General features: G+C 36.9%; 1 protein-coding gene and 1 non-coding gene across 3 annotated transcripts; one reads left to right on the top strand and one right to left on the bottom strand.

Annotated features, from left to right (window-relative positions):
* Positions 1-52: 52 nt before the first annotated feature.
* LOC128511058 (store-operated calcium entry regulator STIMATE-like) lies at positions 53-19,222 on the top strand. Of its 2 annotated transcripts, XM_053483685.1 has the most exons (10): positions 53-987; positions 9,132-9,180; positions 9,322-9,417; positions 9,510-9,631; positions 11,221-11,333; positions 11,477-11,554; positions 11,650-11,799; positions 12,781-12,891; positions 17,308-17,431; positions 18,915-19,222. In XM_053483685.1, the coding sequence occupies exons 1-10, from the start codon at positions 765-767 to the stop codon at positions 19,016-19,018; spliced, it is 1,170 nt and encodes a 389-aa protein (XP_053339660.1). In that variant the 5' UTR covers positions 53-764; the 3' UTR covers positions 19,019-19,222. The 2 variants fall into 2 exon arrangements, with proteins under 2 accessions (XP_053339660.1, XP_053339659.1); XM_053483684.1 differs by lacking the exons at positions 53-987; positions 9,132-9,180; positions 9,322-9,417; ... (3 more) ...; positions 11,650-11,799; positions 12,781-12,891 and adding an exon at positions 17,093-17,181.
* On the bottom strand, positions 14,363-14,434 carry trnae-cuc (transfer RNA glutamic acid (anticodon CUC)). Its single transcript has one exon. It is a non-coding gene; the product is annotated as a tRNA-Glu (tRNA).
* Positions 19,223-20,172: the final 950 nt, after the last annotated feature.

The raw sequence follows: 20,172 nt of genomic DNA, 5'->3' as shown, positions 1-20,172 counted from the left end.
CTCGTGTTCCGCGCGTTTTAAAAACGTCACTGTGTGTAAAAGAAAAGGGAACTTGAGTAGGATGTCGCGTAGGCTGGACGCGTTTCGTGATGTTTAACGTGATTACTTGCGGTTGAAGGGGAACCTGAAAAGGGGAAAAAAATAATCTTGGTTGAAATGCAGAAGAGAAGTGAGGCTTCATATGTGACAACAAACAGACCGGGTTGAGACTAAACCGCCTCAGGAGCTTCATCACACGAGTTGGACTATTTCGCAGCTGCTGTACGCAAGGAAATGGAACTTATTGTTCATTTTTTTTATCGAGTATAAACTTGCCAGAGATATATTTTTAAACAAGTAAATACATATATATATATAGGAAAATACTGATATTAGACATGACGCGTTGTAGTTCGACCTAGCCTCCTGTTTTGGTGTGAACATCACGAGTGAGTGACGCTACACAACTAGCTAGCAATTCATGATAAACCATTAACAGTTAAAAACAAGATAAATAAATGAATACACAGACTTTTAAACGAAATGAAAAAAAAATAGATGAGGGGAAAATATGATTATTAGCACAGTATAGCCTCCGTGCTAAATAGCTTGATGAGGATGTGGCTCCATGGCATCCTCGGTGAAGTGAGGTAACTCATCAAAATTGAAGAAATATGCGATGTGTTACTTAATAATAACAATTAATCAATAATATTAATAATAAAACCCGTGACTGACATTTCGTTTAGGACTTGATATAAAATATCCCGCTAAAGCTTAAAAACATGGCGAACACCGGGCTGTTTTTGTCCCGATCCGAGTTCGAAAATCCAGCCGGACCCCTGATGTCCGGACCCGGCGAGGGAGCCGCGCAAGGGCCGCTTCCGCCCTCCAACTCCTCTCCCACGGACCCGGGCATGAAGGGCTGCGCTAACGGGGACCTGATGGACAGCTTCGGGATCTTCCTGCAGGGCTTGCTGGGGGTGGTAGCCTTCAGCACTCTCATGTGTAAGTTATACATCAGTGATGTGTTTTACTGTTTCTGGTGTTGATTTGTCACTGAGGGTTTGTGTTTTTCATATTCCTGCATGAAGTTAGGGCTTGTGTGGCGTGATGACGTCACGGGACGACATAGCGTAATGCAAACATGCTGTGTTCACGTCCTGCTCCGAGGTACAAGTTTTGGTCAGTGGAAACAAAATGCACGACGTGAAGGAGCGGTTTTAGTTTAAATAGTTTGTAGAACTAGTTAAAGCTAAAAATAATCTGATCCGCTTTAATGTAATCAGTCATCTTATTATTGCAGGTTGAAGCCCACATACATGTCTGTCTGTCTTTCTGTACAGCATAACTTTCTGTCTAACTTATTAATACAAAACATTTTTTTTGTAAGATTGAGCTATCTTGCACTTTGTTAATGCTTAATTGTATTTCTTTAGTTGTCAGAAAAATACAGTCCCTGTTTGGTAATCGGAGAGTGAATCACAGATGAGAAATCGAAAAAGTAGATCGGATAAAGTTATTTCTTAAGCAGGTTAAAATTTCAGCCGTGAAAATATGAACTAATCCCAGTAAAAATATTCAGTTTTGCCCCTCCTAATTATTATCTATTGGTGCCGGTGTTAGTAGCTTATTTTAAAGTAGATTATTGAATCTGGCACATAACTGTTCATAACATCGCTTTTACTCAACATTTTGATTTAACTTATGGTGCAGGTTAAACTTCAGGCAGATATTCAAGTACTGCAAAAGTTTTATGTCTAAATCCTGATAAACTCTGGCTGGACAGACATACAGACAGAAAATTTTCTCAGACTGGTTTCTAAGACAGACCTCGAAAAATGTTTTTTTTTTTAATTTGTCATTATTATCGAGAACAACATAATATATTTAAATTGAATGTAATCAATAAATTCTTACTGTTATTCTTACTGGGTAGTTATATGTAAAAAAAAAAACTACAATAATAATAATTCATCATACATCTTATAAATGAATCAAATAATTACTATTTACGAGTTATACACATTTCAGTGATATATGTTTTATAATCGTATCAGTTTTGTTAGAATAAATATTCTTTATTTAATTCCAGTAGTGTGAATTTTCCACAGCAACCGGTATCCGAGGGGCTTACAGTATGTTACCAGGGTAACATACAGAGAAAGTGAGGTCTGCACTGGTGTCGTTACACAGGGGTTCTCCTATAAAAACGGCAGAATATTGTGGAGGGAAGTTCCTTTAACTAAGATTATGTACACAAAGAGCATTGGGTAGGGAGCACACTTTGAAGTAAACTGTAGACTGGAACGTAACCATGCTGTCTTCAAGTTCTCCTCTGGGTTTTTTTTAAAGGTTTGGTCTGAGGGGAAAAAAAAAATGATGAGAGCGAACACTTTTTGTTCTTATTTAAAAAAAAAATAATTAACAGAAAGATAGTATAACCTGGGACAGCACAGGTCTTTTGATTGTGGTTTCTCTCATCTCCTAGAGTTTTTTAATTGCTTGCTCAATTCTTTGTTAAATGAAGAGATGTAGATTAATTTAAAGAAGCAAATGTTTTACTTAATCACTTAATTTTTACAATACGGTTGTCCCTCAATTGGCCGATCACATAAACTGATATTATTGTGATTCAAAAATACTGTAATCTGTAGGGAAATATTACCAAGTCTTTTTAAAAGACGTCATATTTGCAATATTCAATTTTTTTTTCTGAAACAAAACCACATACAGGCAGAACATTAAAAGCTTTAACACCACAATCTTTGTTTGCCGCATAAGTACAACGCAGTGTGAATAATTTAAGTTATCCGCAAAGGCAGCAGCTAAATCTTGAGTCGACCCTCACTCAAAGCACCTATAGCAGAAACCTTCAAAAAGCTCTAGCCTTACGCTGCAGAGAGTAAAAAGCCTAAAACTATTATCACAGATATAATAATGGAGAAAGAAATAAAGAGCAGTTCCCAGTTCTGGCCGAGGTAGCTCTGGTTTACCGTCATGTTCTCCGTGCATGCGAGCTGGCAATAAGCAACTATTTAGCACTGCTGCACGCACACACACACTGGATGTTAATAGGAACAGACTGTCTCTTACAGTAAATGCAGAAGTTCTGATATTTATAAAGAAATTCTTGCCTCCCCTGCTTAGTAATGAATAGGCAAGATTGGCTCGGCAAATACAAAGTGACTGATGTGTTTATTTATTTCGAAACGTTCAGTGCATAGTTTCGATTTGTTGATTACAAAATTCTAATTTTATTTGTCATGTACACAGTCATACACAGTATGATATGAAGTGAAATGGTTGTTTAATCGCCCATGACCTAAAAAGAAAAAAACTAAAATAAAATGGAGTATTCAAGTAATGACTTTTATTTTAATTGTATTCTAATTTCATAGAGTATGTAAAAGAAAATATTTAAATATAAAATATGAAATAATTATATAATAATAAAAATTATATACATACTAATACGGTGTTTGACCCCCTTTCGCCTTCAGAACTGCCTTAATTCTACGTGGCATTAATTGAACAAGGTGCTGAAAGCATTCTTTAGAAATGTTGGCCCATATTGATAGGATAGCATCTTGCAGTTGATGGAGATTTGTGGGATGCACATCCAGGGCACGAAGCTCCCGTTCCACCACATCCCAAAGATGCTCTATTGGGTTGAGATCTGGTGACTGTGGGGGCCATTTTAGTACAGTGAACTCATTGTCATGTTCAAGAAACCAATTTAAAATGATTCGAGCTTTGTGACATGGTGCATTATCCTGCTGGAAGTAGCCATCAGAGGATGGGTACATGGTGGTCATAAAGGGATGTACATGGTCAGGAACAATGCTCAGGTAGCCCCTGGCATTTAAACGATGCCCAATTGGCACTAAGGGGCATAAAGTGTGCCAAGAAAACATCCCCACACCATTACACCACCACCATTAGCCTGCACAGTGGTAACAAGGCATGATTGATCCATTTTCTTATTCTGTTTACGCCAAATTCTGACTCTACCATTTAAATGTCTTAACAGAAATCGAGACTCATCAGACCAGGCAACATTTTTGTCTTTAACTGTCCAATTTTGGTGAGCTCGTGCAAATTGTAGCCTCTTTTTCCTATTTGTAGTGGAGATAAGTGGTACCCGGTGGGGTCTTATGCTGTTGTCCGCCTCAAGGTTGTGCGTGTTGTGGCTTCACAAATGGTTATTTCAGTCAAAGTTGCTCTTCTATCAGCTTGAATTAGTCGGCCCATTCTCCTCTGACCTCTAGCACCAACAAGGCATTTTCGCCCACAGGACTGCCGCATACTGGATGTTCTTCCCTTTTCACACCATTCTTTGTAAACCCTAGAAATGGTTGTGCATAAAAATCCCAGTAACTGAGCAGATTGTGAAATACTCAGACCGGCCCGTCTGGCACCAACAACCATGCCACGTTAAAAATTGCATAGGCTGCTCTGTTGGTTTCATGGTCTTTTAAGGTACATGAAATAATAAGAGAATGGAATGTGAAACTTTTTACATTTATGCTAGTTTCTCAGATCTTTATTGTCTTTATGCCCTGCTGTTTAGAATAGTTTTTTTACTGCTATAAATAGTAAACAAACAAATGATACTACAGAATAAATAGAACAATTTAAATGAAAAAGTGTCAGTATCTACCAAACAGCTGTGATCGGTATCAGTAACGCTAATCGTAGGGCCCCTATAATACACTTTTAATATACTTGTATTAATAACATTGATGATTAGTCGTAGAATCCTGAAGTCGAATGAAAATTCATTTTATTAAACCCTATATAATTATGAATGCATTGAATTGTCTGGCTGTGAGATGAAGAAGAACATAACAGTGATTTATGTAATTTATTTCATTTCATTTTAACCATCAGTTGTAGACATCACATGCATATTGGCAGCCAGCGTGACTTGTTATGTTACTTAAAACATGGTGGCCTTGTGGTGTTACGTTGAGCTCACAGTGTAATTGTGATCTTTGAGTGCTTGAGAGAAGGGCCAGATTTCCCCATGCTTTATAAATATATTGTTTTAGAGATGGCACAAAGTTCACTTTAATCTAAATATAATGCTTTATATAATTATAATTGGTGTAACTGGAATATTGTACATCTGCGTGATTAAATATTATTCTGTGACCTGTGGAATATTATAAGGCTATGGTGTACTCAGATTCTAGTAAAATTAGTAAAACTCAGATTCTAGTAAAATTAGTCACTAGATATAAAGCTAATCTGACCGATTTATTTATTAAGGTGTGTATGTGTAACTCGCACCTGGTTTATATCTGGATTAAATAGAAGATTATAACTTGTCAAATTCTTATATAATTGAAAATCAAATATTAAATTGACTCGAGTTTTAGGTTCCTCAAGAAATGCACTGCTAATCTGAGTAAACTCTCCAGTCCTAAAGTCCAAAATGTGGAGAAAAAAAAGCTAATTGGCTATTGGTAGAAGTCTTCAATGTTAGTGCTTTTCTCTCATTGTAGTGTTCCACTTGTAATAGTTGTTATAACCCAACTGATATCAAATAACTTGTTTCACAGACACGCTACAGGAAAACTGTGAGCTATAAAAGGAATAAAAAACTTGATCTGCTTTGTGTCAGGCTGCATCACACAACCCCTTTGCTAAATATTTTCCTATAACAGCACACTACATAGTCTCTTATTCCTGACATAATATAGGACAAATCAAATGCTTTTATGGTTTTTCAGGTAAAGCTATAGTCAGATAAAAAACACAAGCAAAATTTAGGGATGCACCGAATGTTCGGCAACCGAAATTTTTATAAGAATAAGTAAAAAGGCTGAATAAATTTTGCCGAACAATGCTGTTTTTAATGACGCGATCAAATGGTAACCCGCGCAGAGTGAGAGGCGCGCGCTTTATGCAGCAAACATGTCAGCAGTGTGGAAGCACTTTAAAGTGTCAGAGAAAAGAGGCAAAAACGGCTGTTTGCAGACACTGTTCTGCTAAATTGTCCAGAGGGGGTGCATCTGCAAAAACGTACAGCACTTTAAGTTTAATTTATCACTTAAAATCAAGACACTCCGAACATCATGCAGAGTACGAGAAAGACACGGCGGCGGCTACAGCAGCAGCGAATCCACATTTTTTGCACTATTTAATGCACATTTATTGTTGTAGAAATACAGAGTTACATTCTTTCAGCAGTCAGTTATAGGCCTAACATAGGCTATTCAAGAAGGGGGGCTTCAAAGATGGCCAAATAAAAATATTTTTTTATTTTACTAATTTATTTATTTTAAGTTATATTGTGCTTTGTTTGTATAATATCTGCTGGAATGTAAAAAAAATGTTCAGTGTTAAATAAATATTTTGAAATTGTATTTTTGTTATTTGATTTATTTTTCTGAAAAGCAACACAAAATAGTAAAAAGCAAATTTTTACTATTTAATAAATAATTAATATAAATTGGCAAAATAAATGGAAAAAAATGCGAAACACCACGTTCGGTATTTGGCCTTCGGCCTTTGGCCAAGCATTTCATTATTATTCGGCTTCGGTCAAGAATTTAATTTCGGTGCATCCCTAGCAAAATTATTCCAGACACAACAGTCAGACTAAAGGCAAAAAATTTTTATAGACCCAACAGTCGGATTAAACGAAAACATTAAAAAAAAAAAAAAAAAAACTTTTTTAATGTATTTATTTTTTTTACAGCGCAGCAGTCAGATTAAACAAAAAAAAAAATTTTGGTTTACCGACACAACAGTCAGCCAAAACGCAAACAAAATTTGGTTTACCGACACAACAATCAGACTAAAGACGTTTTTGGTCACAGTGGTATGATAAACAAATAAAATTCTCCTCACTGAGGTAATATTTTTTGCCTGCTGGTAAACAAATTCACAGACTTTGAGTAAAACAATTCTTTTTTTTTTTTTCCCTATCCATTTGCCTGCTAGGGTATTTATGAGCAGTTCCTGTCTGTATCTGTCTGTCTTCATATTATTTAGGTTGTGGTCTCTGAAAGGAAATGGGGGAACGTCTTGCATGCTCTCCTGTTGTGTTACAAACACAACGACTATTGTTAGAAACAGCGAGAGCTTTATTTCTGATTGTTGCTGTCACTCTCTGTTTGAATAGCACTTCTGTCAGATTAGTTCCAGTATGCTGTAGTATGGACAAAAAATAATAATAAAAGGGATGAAAATTTCTGGCCTGTCTTTTTTACAAATTATGATTTATCTTAGATTTATCTTAGATTTATAATTATCCTACAACGTGACCATCGGATAGTTTGGTAAAGGAAAGGAAAGTCAAGCAGATTTGCATACTATTCCACTGAATTATTTATACTGCAGATTCATCATTATGGATGTGAAATCTGACCTTACAGGCTTGGTGTGTCTCCCTGCCTGCACTCAGTGTGGTCATGTGACCTTCCAGGGGAAATGCTGAGTAATATGTGAAGGAATATTATGGTCTACATCACGGTAACCTTCTATGAGGGGAAAACTGGTATAAAAATAATTAATTAACTAAGCGTGTACAAGTTTTCCTAATTTTGCTCATGTGTAGTGTTGATACATACTGTGATTTAAGTTACTTAAAATAATAATAATAATAATCATAAACCCTTATTAGTATATGCAGCCAGAGTCAGTTCAGAAAAAATATTTATATTGTGTAGTTTCCCTTGTGCTGCGGAAACAGCTCTGACTCCACAAGACCTCTGAAGGTGTGTTGTGGTAACTGGCCCCAAGACTTAACCAGCAGATCCTGCAATCCTGTACTGTGTGAACTGAGGCCTCCATGCTTTGGACTTGTTAGTCCAGCACATTCTTCAGATGCTTGAAATTTAGATCTGGAGAATTTGGAGGCCAGTTCAAACACGGTCATGTTTGTTCAATATGTTTCCATGAAGTAGTGAACTTAATCTGCAGCACAATTAGGAAGGTGGTATGTTTGTACAGTAAGTAACTTCTACATAAATGGCAGGACAAGTTTTTAACATTTTAACAAAACAGAATACCTATATATATAAAAAAAAAAAACATTTTGAAGTCAGTTTGTCACACAAAACAATTGCGATACATAACTGAATCAATCTATTTATTTGATCCCCCCCCCCTTCCATGGGTGATCAGTGTACCATCAATTATCTCCTCAGAGTGACACCAAATACTCAGCTCTTTAACTTTTTATTTATCTGTATTCTTTTAAAAGCAGGAAAAATGGGCAGGAGTAAGGATCAGGGGCCGGATTGTGATGGCTACACACGGGGACTGTGGGAACAGAGCAATCTGGTGCAGGCCGTATGATGCCCTGGACAGTGTTCTTTTGAGAAAGAAACCCTGGGTACTCACATTCATGTAGATGTTAAACCTTTACTGCCTACCTGAACAAACTAAGTACACCCCTTTATGGCAACAGTCTTCCCTAATAGTCCCATTCACTAGGACAATGTCTCCTGCAAGGAACATTTTGAGAACACAGAGTTCAAACTGTTTACTGAATTTGGCCTCCAAATTCACCAGATCTCTGTCTAATCATGCATCTGTGAGAGGTGCTGGATGAACAGATCTGCTCCATGGAGCAACTTCCAGGACGTAAAGGATCTGTCTCGGTGCCAAGTAACCACATCACACCTTCAGAGGTCCATGGGCACAAGGGGTGTGATGCGATATTCGGCAGGTGGTTTTAATATTATGGCTGATTATTTCAAGCACTCAAGTTGAAGCTTTGTTTTTAAACAGTATAAATATTGTTACTATTTGGTCCTTACGTTCTGTTGAAATTTCCATCTTTTTTATAGCGTGTGTCTGAGATTTGTCCTGAACTGTTTCTGCTGTATCTAAAGTTCGAATGTATTATGTGTTCCTATTTAGAAAGATTTTCTTTGCTTTATTTTTCCTGATATGGCAAGTTGTTTTTTGGGAAGCTTGTCTTATTTAATGGTACTCTAAATAACTTCTCGAGTGCTCTGTGAGGAATTTCGCATTGCACTGCTGCATGTTTTTTCCCCCCAGCACTTCATGGACTAGACCCAGACAGCTTTATCTGGCAGAGAATATTCTTGGTAGCTGTTATTGATCTGTTCTGTGGCTCAGACCTCATTTTAGTGCTTATGTGTGTGTTTTTTTCTGTGCTTCTACTGCAGTGAAACGCTTCAGAGAACCCAAGCATGAAAGAAGACCCTGGAGGATCTGGTAAAGCATTGCATGTTTTTAACTGAGATACATTGATGCTGTGCTGTTTTATCAGAATTCTGTCACATTACTGTCTATATAATGAAGTCTGGTGTGCTCCGCCCACTGCTCACGCCTCCTTCCTGTCACCACTTCCGTCAGGTTTCTTGACACTTCCAAACAGGCCATTGGGATGCTCTTTATTCACTTTGCTAACGTGTATCTGTCAGACCTCACAGAGGAGGACCCGTGTTCTCTGTAAGTCTGCGTCTCTGGTGAACAAAAATGTGTTTTTTCTTATGTTGCATCTTTTGTTGCATGTGATGATGTTTTCTGTGTCGTCCCTCTAGGTACCTCATAAACTTTCTGTTGGATGCTTCACTGGGCATGTTAGTGATTTATGGTGGTGTGAAGACCGTTAGTGCTGTGGTCGAGTGGAGGCAGTGGGACTCGCTGCGCTTCGGAGAATATGGTAAAAAAATTATGCATGTATTTTATTTTCTAAAATTATCTGAACTCTGGCTGTAGAATGTATTTTAATTAAATACATAATTTTTCCACATAATCTCTTTGCTTTTCAATTTACTTTGTCCATCTGTCAACAAACTTTAGGATTCCCTCACTAAAAAACAATTTAGGCTGAGCTGCAAGCTTCGAATGCACCGCTGTCTTCGTTTCTTTGTCAGAATCTTCGTCTTCTGCTTTCAGGGGACCAAACAGGTGAAAGTCCGGTGAAAGAGCGAGATCAGGACTATAGGGAGGATATGTTAACGCCTCAAATTAAAGTGTCAAGATCACCACGGCTTTAGATAGCAGTCCTCTGAAGTTAAATCTTGAGCTACAGTATACAATAAGCATCTCACTGTAACAAGCACTGTTGATTGTTGAACCTTTTTCCTAATAATGTTCCAATACTGGTCTTTGATAATTCCAGAAAACTGTAAGCATTGATGAATTTTTCAGCTGATGGTCGACTTTTGTTTCCATTCCATACTCTCAGGCTTAAAGTCATGAATCAATGTCTCTCGTCATCAGTAATGATTCTCCTTAAATAACTTTTACTTTCCTTTGCTCCAAGAGTGGCGCACAAAGTCTTTGATAAATAATGCCACCCAACACACCCTCGGACGACAAGAAATTAATCACCACACGCTGCTCTTCTTTTATGCAAATTACAAGTGGGGCGTCCGTTTTTACTCACACTGCAGTAACAAATTAACTGATGTAACGCGCTCAGACGTGTGCGGCAGTGACTGGGGAGACAGGAGCCTTGAACGAAAAACGCTGATAACCAACAGAAGTTTCCATAATATTCATAATATTTTATAGTGCAGATAATTTTTGACTCACCCTCATATATTTACAGTTTTTTTTTTCTGTTTAAAGATGCAGTTTGTAGTGAAAACTCTTTTTTGAAAGGGGCGGAGCTTTTTTCTGCCCCTGAAAAATCCCAGAGCCTGAAATTGAAATTAAAACTACTTAGATTTACTGGCAAGTAATATTCTAAAAATAATTTATTGTGCATTTGAAATAATGTGGTAATTGTAAATGCAGGCCCACCTTTTATATTATAGACAGCAACAAAAAAGAAGTGTCTCGTGCACTGTGAACCCCCCATTCTGTCTTTCTGCACCAACAACCTGCTAGTGTGTGTTAATTATTCCACTGCTTGATTAACCCTTATGCTGATTAGTCTTATCAGTGTAACGGTTCAATAGAACACACAAAGTGCGTCTGTGCTTATTTAAAGGCTTGTCGGGCCTGCTGAGAAAATTATTATTCACCTCACAGACCTGCACTAATACACGCCGAGCGTGCAAATGTCATCGGTTTGGCTCTTCTTTTCAAACGTGTAGTATAATAGAGCTTTATGAACATGGCTTTTTTTTTTATATTTATAAAGGGTCATGATTATTATTCTCTTCTTATACATCATATTGCACGACGGTCCTGATGCTGTTAATGTTAAACACGGTTATGTATCATTTGTGTTTAATGAACCTAAAATGTATTCTACATGCTCCATTTGCAAGGTCGCTGTTTGTGTGCGTGTGTTTTTAGGGGAGCCGGTACAGTGCACTGCCTGGGCAGGTCAGTGTGCGCTCTACATCTTCATTATGATGTTTGAGAAGGTGGTCATCATCCTGGTGCTGCTAATCCCTCAGTGGAAGAAGGTCAGCGACACGTAATCTGAAGCACACCTGTTAAATTTTTTTAGACCAGAGCAAAAAAATATGTGGTCTGAGAGGAAAGGCTTGATTTTTTATTCTTTATAATAATCTCTTTGTGTTTGTGTCTGGGTGTGCACTGTACACAGCTGGCCATGCTCAACCCCATCACAAACCCACAGCTGGAGCTCGCTCTCGTTATGCTCATTGTCCCGTTCTTTGTTAATGTAAGTAGATGATGTGAGTGTGTCCTCTGGCGATAAAGCATTGAGATCTTTCGAGTTAGTAGCAGGTATAAATTTGTGTGTGTGTTTGGGTCCAGGCACTGATGTTCTGGGTCGTCGATAACTTCTTGATGAAGAAAGGCAGGACAAAAGCCAAGCTGGAGGAGAGAGAGGTCGGGGACGATCCCCGAGGCAGCAGCAAGGTGCGCTACAGGCGAGCGCTGTCTCACGACGAATCCGAATCTGAGGTAACAACACTCATACACATACACAGTTACCTTGTTCAGGAAGAGCTTAAACCCGGAAAGCTGAATTGGATTATGTTCCTGCACTAAGAGTGCATTATTTACACCAAGCATCTGTAATTTTGATTTGGATTGACAAGTCAAACCGGTGATGCAACCCCATAAATCGGATAATAAAGTTTGTTATAACATGATTAATTATGCTTAACCATACTGTCATGCTTAAACCTTTACTTACTTAGAGTTTGTGTTTGCTCTCTATGTGAGCAAGTGTATTTTGCTGGCTTACGAAGCAGGTGTGGCTGAGTGTGACTCGCCCCATATCGTTTACACAGTACTCACACTTATCCACGTGATGGACGAGCGTTGAGCTCTTGGAGCAAAGAGTTTAAGAACAAGCCATTAAGTCCACCTAGTTTTACGGATCATTGAGTCCAGTTGGGTCATTTGTTTAAAAGTAATTACAAAGTTTGTGTGCGCGCACATGTAAACTAGAATAGTTTGTGCACCGGATTTCCAAGGATGGTGTTCTGTCCTGTGCCGCCGCAGTGGTAATAAATTTAATTGAATGTTCGTGTGAAGTCAAAGAGCTTTCCAGGGTCTCATTATGGTGTTTTCTTTTATTACAGTTCTCTAAATATTCTGTGCAGGAAAAAAAAAAGGTAGCAAGGAAACGTGGCTCTGAACGTAATGCTTACATGTGTTTGGGCACAGGGAAAGCCTTAAGAACAAATGAACCAAGGTTTCCGAATTCAAGGTTCAGTTATAAGTGTTTAAGGATAAAACACGTTTTGGCATGCTGTTAATAATCAACCTCAGGCTAGTGACACTTCTTCATAGGCACCACACCTCTATAGTTTTTGATTAGTTCCATATAAACACTCATGCTAATTAGTTTTTAATTCTTTACGTAACAATCCCACCTTTTTTTTTTTTTTCTTTATTAAATTTTTTTATAATTCGGACTCTTTCTTCCCTAATCAGATCCTGTTCTCAGCGGACGACGAAATGGAGGATTCGGATGGTGACGAGGACGTACGCAGGCTAACCGGTCTCAAAACTGTCAAGAAAAAGAAACATCGACTGGGTATTCCTGTCTGATGATCTAATGATCCAGACCTTCAAATTTCTCTTACAGACTCACTCCGTTGCCTTCTGCTAGTCTGATAGAGAGAGATCAGCATGTGTCCGGCTTCCATGAATCTGCAGGTAGGCAGGAGGGATTACACACTTTTGAACAAAGCCCTCTGTGGGAGCGTCTTGATCATGGACCTGCAAAACAACAGGAGAGGAATGTGACTCTTCCTTCCTGCTGGCCATCTCTCTTTACAAACCACTCTTGTTAATCTCTGATATTTTTGGTTTTTATACCATATTGACCACCTTACTAAGGAGCGTGTGTACTTTATCGGTGCTGCTTCTGTATGCATTCACTATATATACTGTATGCCTGGATCGGCTGCTCGGCCTGGCTGTACATCACTTGGAGGAAGAAAGCAGCAAAATCTAACGTGGGAGAATCGACCCAGCCTTCAAGCACATCTCTACCTTTTAATGTTTATGGTCCGCCATGTTCACGGATCATCTCTTCAACTTTCTGTAGATCAAATAACAGTAATGTGCGTCGGGTTAATCATGTTTATGTCAAATTCGTACGATGCAAAGAACTCAGGAACAAATGGTTTGGCTAGAAATATAAACTGAGCAGATACCAACGTGTGTTTGTTTCCTTTTAAAAAGTTGCCTACAGTGTGTGTTTCATATGAAACATATGAACGTCCTTGCATAACTGTGAAAAACAACCCCTTGTGCAAAATGTGTTTGAATAATGCCTGTTTGTCTGTGTGACATTATCGTTCTGTAGTGTTATACGATTCCTCAGTCCAGGTGAAAGATTTATTTTGATTCCTCAGTTATCTTTTTTTTGTTTGTTTTGTTTTTTTTGCACATTTTGTTACTCACTGTGGTGTCACTGTGTTTTTTTTTATTATATATATATATAAAACATCTGGTGTATTATGCCGCTATGATATCCTGTAAGAATGGAACTATTTTCTGTTTTTTTGGGATGGGAACGACATGGAAATGATTGACATTATGCCTTTTCTGTAGCAAAGTTCTGATTTTAACCTTTTAAGAGAGAGAGTGAGAGTCCGTGTATTAACTAATTAACTAACTGACATTTTGTGGATTCTTGTGCCACCAGTTGTCCCTGGTGTCTGTGTGAGTGCGTCCTAATGTCTTGAAGTTCTCGTTCCCGTGCTTGGCCTGCTGATTTTGGAGTACTGTGATAATTGGCAGCAATGCTGACGGTAAATTATTTGTTTTGATTCGATAAACACTGACCGTGGACACTTTGGTGAAGTTGGTGTACGGACACCAAAATCTTAAATACTAACTAGTACATGATTGGGATTACTCACAAGGTGCGTTATCATTATATGCTTTTTCAATAAACAATGTAAAATCTCTTTTTAGTGTTTGCTACTTGTTTGAAAAATTTTGACTTACACATTTAAATGTCTGAAAGTCAAATCTAACACCTTAACCGGAATAAAAACAGTAGTTCCCTGACCGGGAATCGAACCCGGGCCGCGGCGGTGAGAGCGCCGAATCCTAACCACTAGACCACCAGGGATGTGAAAGCGAGCGCCTTTTAGCTGTCATAAGAAGCATACACATACTGTAGGAGCGAAGAATACTCACGTGGGCGAGTCCAGAACCGAATGTAAAGCCTGACCCGTGTTACTAAATGAACGAATGATTGAGTGAACGCGCTGCATACCATGGATTATTCACACTCTATGTCAGCGAACGCGCGCGCACACTCGTCACAGTTTTATTTCTGTGTGACTTCTGGTGTCTATATGGAGCTCCGTATGTGATTGGCTCTTCGGCTGTGGCGATCCCTGTAGTCACTTTCCTTTTAGCTAATATAGTTCTTTGCTAACTTCCTTCTAGTTCTAGTAGCAAAGTTGATTAGTTGAAGAATAACCAGTTTACATCACACCAAAGAGTATAATTTTTTGTAACTAATTTACTTTGAGATGTTACAACGTTACAAATGTTTATATTCTTGCTGAAAATGAATAAAAAACAATTATAAAAAGCAAATGTTTGTAGTTGTAATTGTTTGTAATAGTAGCAATAATAGCTTGCATTATAGTATCATTGATAGATTTCCCCAAAAAAGTTTTATTAAAAAACTATGAACAAATTAAATTGTAAAAAAAAAAAAAAAAAAAAAATTAATAGTTTGGATTATAGTACAATTGGTTTTAAATGTGTCACCCACCTAAATAAAAGTCTTTTTTCAGATGGTTTTAAAGAAGAAATCTTAGAGAAGTTGATTAGGGCCATTAAAGATTTTGTTTGGTTCTCCTTTTTTCCCTCATAATTGTGACTTTAATCTCAGATAAAAACCTTCTGAGATTTAAATCAGATAAACTAAAATATTTGTTATGGTGCCTCTATTCCTCTTCCATAAGAACATACTTAGAAGCTGAGTGTAAGATTAAGGACACGTTTTCTTTAAGGACACACTTTCAAATCTCATATTGCCATACAAATGATTTAATGTTATTGCATACACCAGAGGGAAATAAAATATCTTAATATGGTAAGATATAAGCCATGACATTGACACCATCTTTTGAGAAAAGCTTAAAAATGTAAATGGCTTTTAAAAAACATTTTCAAATGTAAAATAATGTATATGGCTTGGAAACCAGGAAGCTGAAATCACCAGTTACCAACTTAATAAAAGTATTACAGACTGAAGGGAAATATTTAATACACATTCACAATCCTGTGGGTGTATGATCACATTCTTAGCACATCAGGAGACAAAAGAATAACACAAATTATCTAAATCTAGTCTAAAATTTCACAGAATTGCTTGTAGCTCGACATAATGTAAAGTGCTGTAAAAAAAAAAATTAGCATGTCAGATCATTAAACTAATTTTTAGATTACACAAAAGATAACCCAAGTAAATACAAAATGCATTTTTTTAAACAATCATTTCATTTATTAAATGAAAAAAAAGCTGTCCTAACCTAGCCTAACCTATTTTTTTTTCCAGGAATAAGTATTACACTAGATTGATTTTCTAAATGTTTTTAAATTGAATGTATATGTATGCATTTATTTGCTTGCATACCTGCCTTTTTAGAAAGAGCTAATTGAACACTAAAAGATGTATTTTTTGTAAGTCATGTTGACAATCGTTTATATTGTTCAAAAAACCTGCAACGTTTCCATAACAATAAAGCTTTGTAGTTCTAAATAATAAATATTGTTATTATTATTATTATTATTAAAAATATTTATAGTACATAACAGTACTGACCCTGCAATGCCAACATCTCAGGCTTTTTTAAAAGTCTAACCAGCTCACACACAGAGCCAGGGATATTGCCTCAGTTGCTATTCATAGCCTGCTTTCTCCCCAAATATACACACACACACACACACACACACACTGACTGTTGCAGTTGTTCATTAAGGCTGACTCATTGTCCCAGAAAAAAAGTGCTTTATTTTGTTTAGCTGTGTCCAAAAGTTCAATCTGTCCCAGTGATTACAGACGTCAATGTCTCTGTCCCTATGTCTTCCCCAAGGCCTGTTTTAGTATCTGCTCAGTTGACAAATTCATAGGTGCTTCAAGAATGTTTTTGGACTTTGTAGTAAAAGTAATGCCATTGTTTAGTTTTTAAAGAGTCAGTCTGTTTAGAAAAGAAAAAGAACGGCTGCTTATGGATTTTTTTTTAAAGACTTTTAATACTGACTTTATCATAAGTCAGAATCACAGAATTAAAATAAACATCTCACACATTTGTGAAGTTAAAAAAAGCTATATACTATTCATTGAGCAATATCTGTGTTAATGTACATCCTGTTTCAATACTTGATTCATATATTTAAGGACATTGAGTCCTTATAAGAGTAAAGCTTCTTCAGATCTAACATAGGGTTTCATAAAGTGTTGATTGCTTATTTAACACACCTGCTTTGTTGTTAATGTGTAAGCAGTGTTACACTGATATGCATCATATTAAAACTGTAAAGCACTACATTTGTTTGAGTAGCGTATGGGAAGTATAATGTTACAGGGAAGGTATGGGGATGTTTTTTGTTTTATTTGTCCATCTGTTCTTGGCCGTCACCCTCAATGAAAAAGATTGTCCACTTCAGCCACACTGTCACTGACGTCATGTCTAATAATACACCGTGATAACAGAAAGACAGAGATAGCACCAATGAGAGAGGAACACTGCAAGGAAGATATATAAAGGGCACAGAGATGAGAGAGGAGTGGGACAAGTAAACAGCCAGCTTGCTGATAGTCAGGACCATTAGGACAGATTGTTCAACATGTCTCAGGTATGTCCTTTTTAACATATATATATATATATATATATATATATATATATATATATATATATATATATATATATATATATATGTATATGTTTTAAATATGTTTTATTGTCTGGTTGACTCTTTCAGCCAGGAGAGGTGAAGAAGAAGAAGCGTCCGCCCGTGAAGGAGGAGGATCTGAAAGGGGCCCGTAGTAAGCTGGGCCTGAAGGGAGAAGTGAAGAGTAAAACATATGAAGTCATGGTGGAGTGTGGTGAGTTGGACACACTATTTATCATTCCAAATGCTTTCAGGTCACGGTTTGTTTTTACAGACTTCATGTAAACCTACTCACTTATGTATCGTTCGTTCTATAATTATAGGTTTTATCCATTTCACGTAAACAGTACATTACTATCTAATAGTGTGCTCATTGTAAATATTATTTATATAAGCCAGGTTCTGGGAAATAATTGGACTGGTCAAGCTGTGTTCCAAGAGTACTGGATGGATTATTTTACTGTTTGTATCCCTCTGCTTTTCTGTCTTTACTACATAATAATCTACTACTGTACTAGTATTATTTTGTCACAGTGACACTTGCTATTGGCTGTCAGTCAATCTCTATGTTGTATGAAAAAAAAAAAAGAATATTTTCTCCTTAAATGACAAATGCTTAATATTGTTTTCTTATACTTAAGCACAATATTGTACAGTGGTGGATAAAGTACACAAATCCTTTACTATGGTAAAATATCCTAGAGATGTAGAGATATCCTAGGTAAAATATTACTTGAGTAAAATTATGTCCTCCATTGACTGTGTTTTTTTTTTGTTTTTTGCGTTGTCCGAAACTAGCTCTGCTTCAGATTTCAAACACCTCCTACATGATTAGCATTTCATATAGGGAAGGCAATCCATGCCTAATTATGCACAGTAGTCAGTAGGTGGGGATATTACCTCTTTAAATACTACACACCACTCTTCTTACAGAATGCAGCGCTATGCAGATAAGTAATGATCTTTAGTACAATAAAACAACATACTTGTAAATGTACTTGGGTACCTTCCACCTCTGAAAACAACGAAGAAATGTTCAATGCTCGATTCTGATTTGTCAGCAACTCTGTAGTAATCCTGGTTATAAAAAAAATTGCAGGCGCTAATATGTTGATGTTTCCTTGGTAACAGCATACATTAATGCTTTTATAATGGACTCTGTGTGCAGTGGTTGCTGCGGGTGCAGATTTATTAAGAGATATCTAATATTTAACATTCATGGAATAAGTCTCTAGTGTCAGTGCTTTGTAACAGATAAGAAGCTGTAGTGTTTTGATCTTTTGGGATTCTTGGTAACATGACAAACATGAGAATTTATTTCATATGATCTTGATGAGAGAGGAAAAAAGTGGCTGATGAGGGAATGATATTATTTACATTATAAATGCAAACTTGAACTAAGGTTTACACATTAAAACAACTACAGTAGAAATGGATAAAACTTACATCACTTTATTCTTTATTAATAATTTAAAAAATGAAAATTGCTGTGATATAAAAATAATAAAACTCTCCCTAATGTGGTGTTAATGACAACTGGTGTAGTTGTGGTGGTAACTCTGCTTCACCTCAGCACCTTGATGATAGTTTTCCTCTAACCGCAAATCCCCAAGTGTTTTATTCTTAACATCACAGGTCTATAGAACTCAATGTTTCTATACATTACATTAAAGTCTATCCGTTGTGTCTGATTTCAGAACGTATGGGCAAGACCGCGCCATCTGTGTTTAGCGGATTGCGCACTGGAACTGAGACGGCCCTGGACAAGGCCAAACCTTCAGGGAGTGTCTTCAGCAAGTGAGAGGATCAGGAAATCATCTGCATTATACGGAAAGATGGCTAGAAGCTCACTGTGGGCAAATATTTTAAGATGAGATTTTTACGAATTTTTTATTTTAAGGCTGATGTTTTTGAGGCTAGTAATAAACAATCTAACTACAATTTTGACATATATTGAAATTATACATACATGAAAATTACACATATATTATTTCCAAACATTGAATCAATTTTTGTATGATTTGTGCATTTTTTCTAAACAAAAAAAGGTATTATTTTGCTTTTATTTCAAGTCTTATATTTTATACATTAAAACATTCTAAGATAACCTTTCGCCTGCTTTTCTCTGTTTTGGACGAAGTAGTTGATTTGTTAGTACAATTGCTGCTTATTTTACTTGTCAATGTTTTTAAGTCAATGCTGCTTATGAGACTTGTGACAAGCATAGCTGTCTACATTTGTCCACTTGTGCATGATAAGTAGCTTAACACACCACCGAACCACTGGTGCCTTCAACAAATGCTGATTATCAGTTCTTTCGTGTGAGTGAAAAGGCTATGTTCCCTATAAAAAATCTTAATAAAGCTTAGCTTTTTTTCTCACTGCAGCCAAGGTTTAATCTACAAACGTCATGCAGCAATAGATTGTAGGAGCAGAAATACAGTGGTGTGAAAAACTATTTGCCCCCTTCCTGATTTCTTATTCTTTTGCATGTTTGTCACACAAAATGTTTCTGATCACAGAACAGATTTAACTATTAGTCAAAGATAACACAAGTAAACACAAAATGCAGTTTTTAAATGATGGTTTTTATTATTTAGGGAGAAAAAAAAATCCAAACCTACATGGCCCTGTGTGAAAAAGTAATTGCCCCCTGAACCTAATAACTGGTTGGGCCACCCTTAGCAGCAATAACTGCAATCAAGCATTCGCAATAACTTGCAACGAGTCTTTTACAGCGCTCTGGAGGAATTTTGGCCCACTCATCTTTGCAGAATTGTTGTAATTCAGCTTTATTTGAGGGTTTTCTAGCATGAACCGCCTTTTTAAGGTCATGCCACAACATCTCAATAGGATTCAGGTCAGGACTTTGACTAGGCCACTCCAAAGTCTTCATTTTGTTTTTCTTCAGCCATTCAGAGGTGGATTTGGGTCATTGTCCTGCTGCAGCACCCA

This window comes from Clarias gariepinus, chromosome 23 (genome assembly GCF_024256425.1).
Source record: "Clarias gariepinus isolate MV-2021 ecotype Netherlands chromosome 23, CGAR_prim_01v2, whole genome shotgun sequence".
In the NCBI taxonomy this organism is placed as follows: domain Eukaryota; kingdom Metazoa; phylum Chordata; class Actinopteri; order Siluriformes; family Clariidae; genus Clarias; species Clarias gariepinus.
Note: the sequence above shows the minus strand (reverse complement) of the source record. Positions and strands in the feature narration are given on the sequence as shown.

Bases quoted from the DNA above. Each gene is read 5' to 3' on its own strand.
- LOC128511058 (XM_053483685.1), top strand. From the start codon at position 765: ATGGCGAACACCGGGCTGTTTTTGTCCCGATCCGAGTTCGAAAATCCA. The intron at 11,555-11,649 runs GTAAGTAGATGA...GTTTGGGTCCAG, and splicing joins TTGTCCCGTTCTTTGTTAAT to GCACTGATGTTCTGGGTCGT. The intron at 11,800-12,780 runs GTAACAACACTC...TTCCCTAATCAG, and splicing joins ACGACGAATCCGAATCTGAG to ATCCTGTTCTCAGCGGACGA.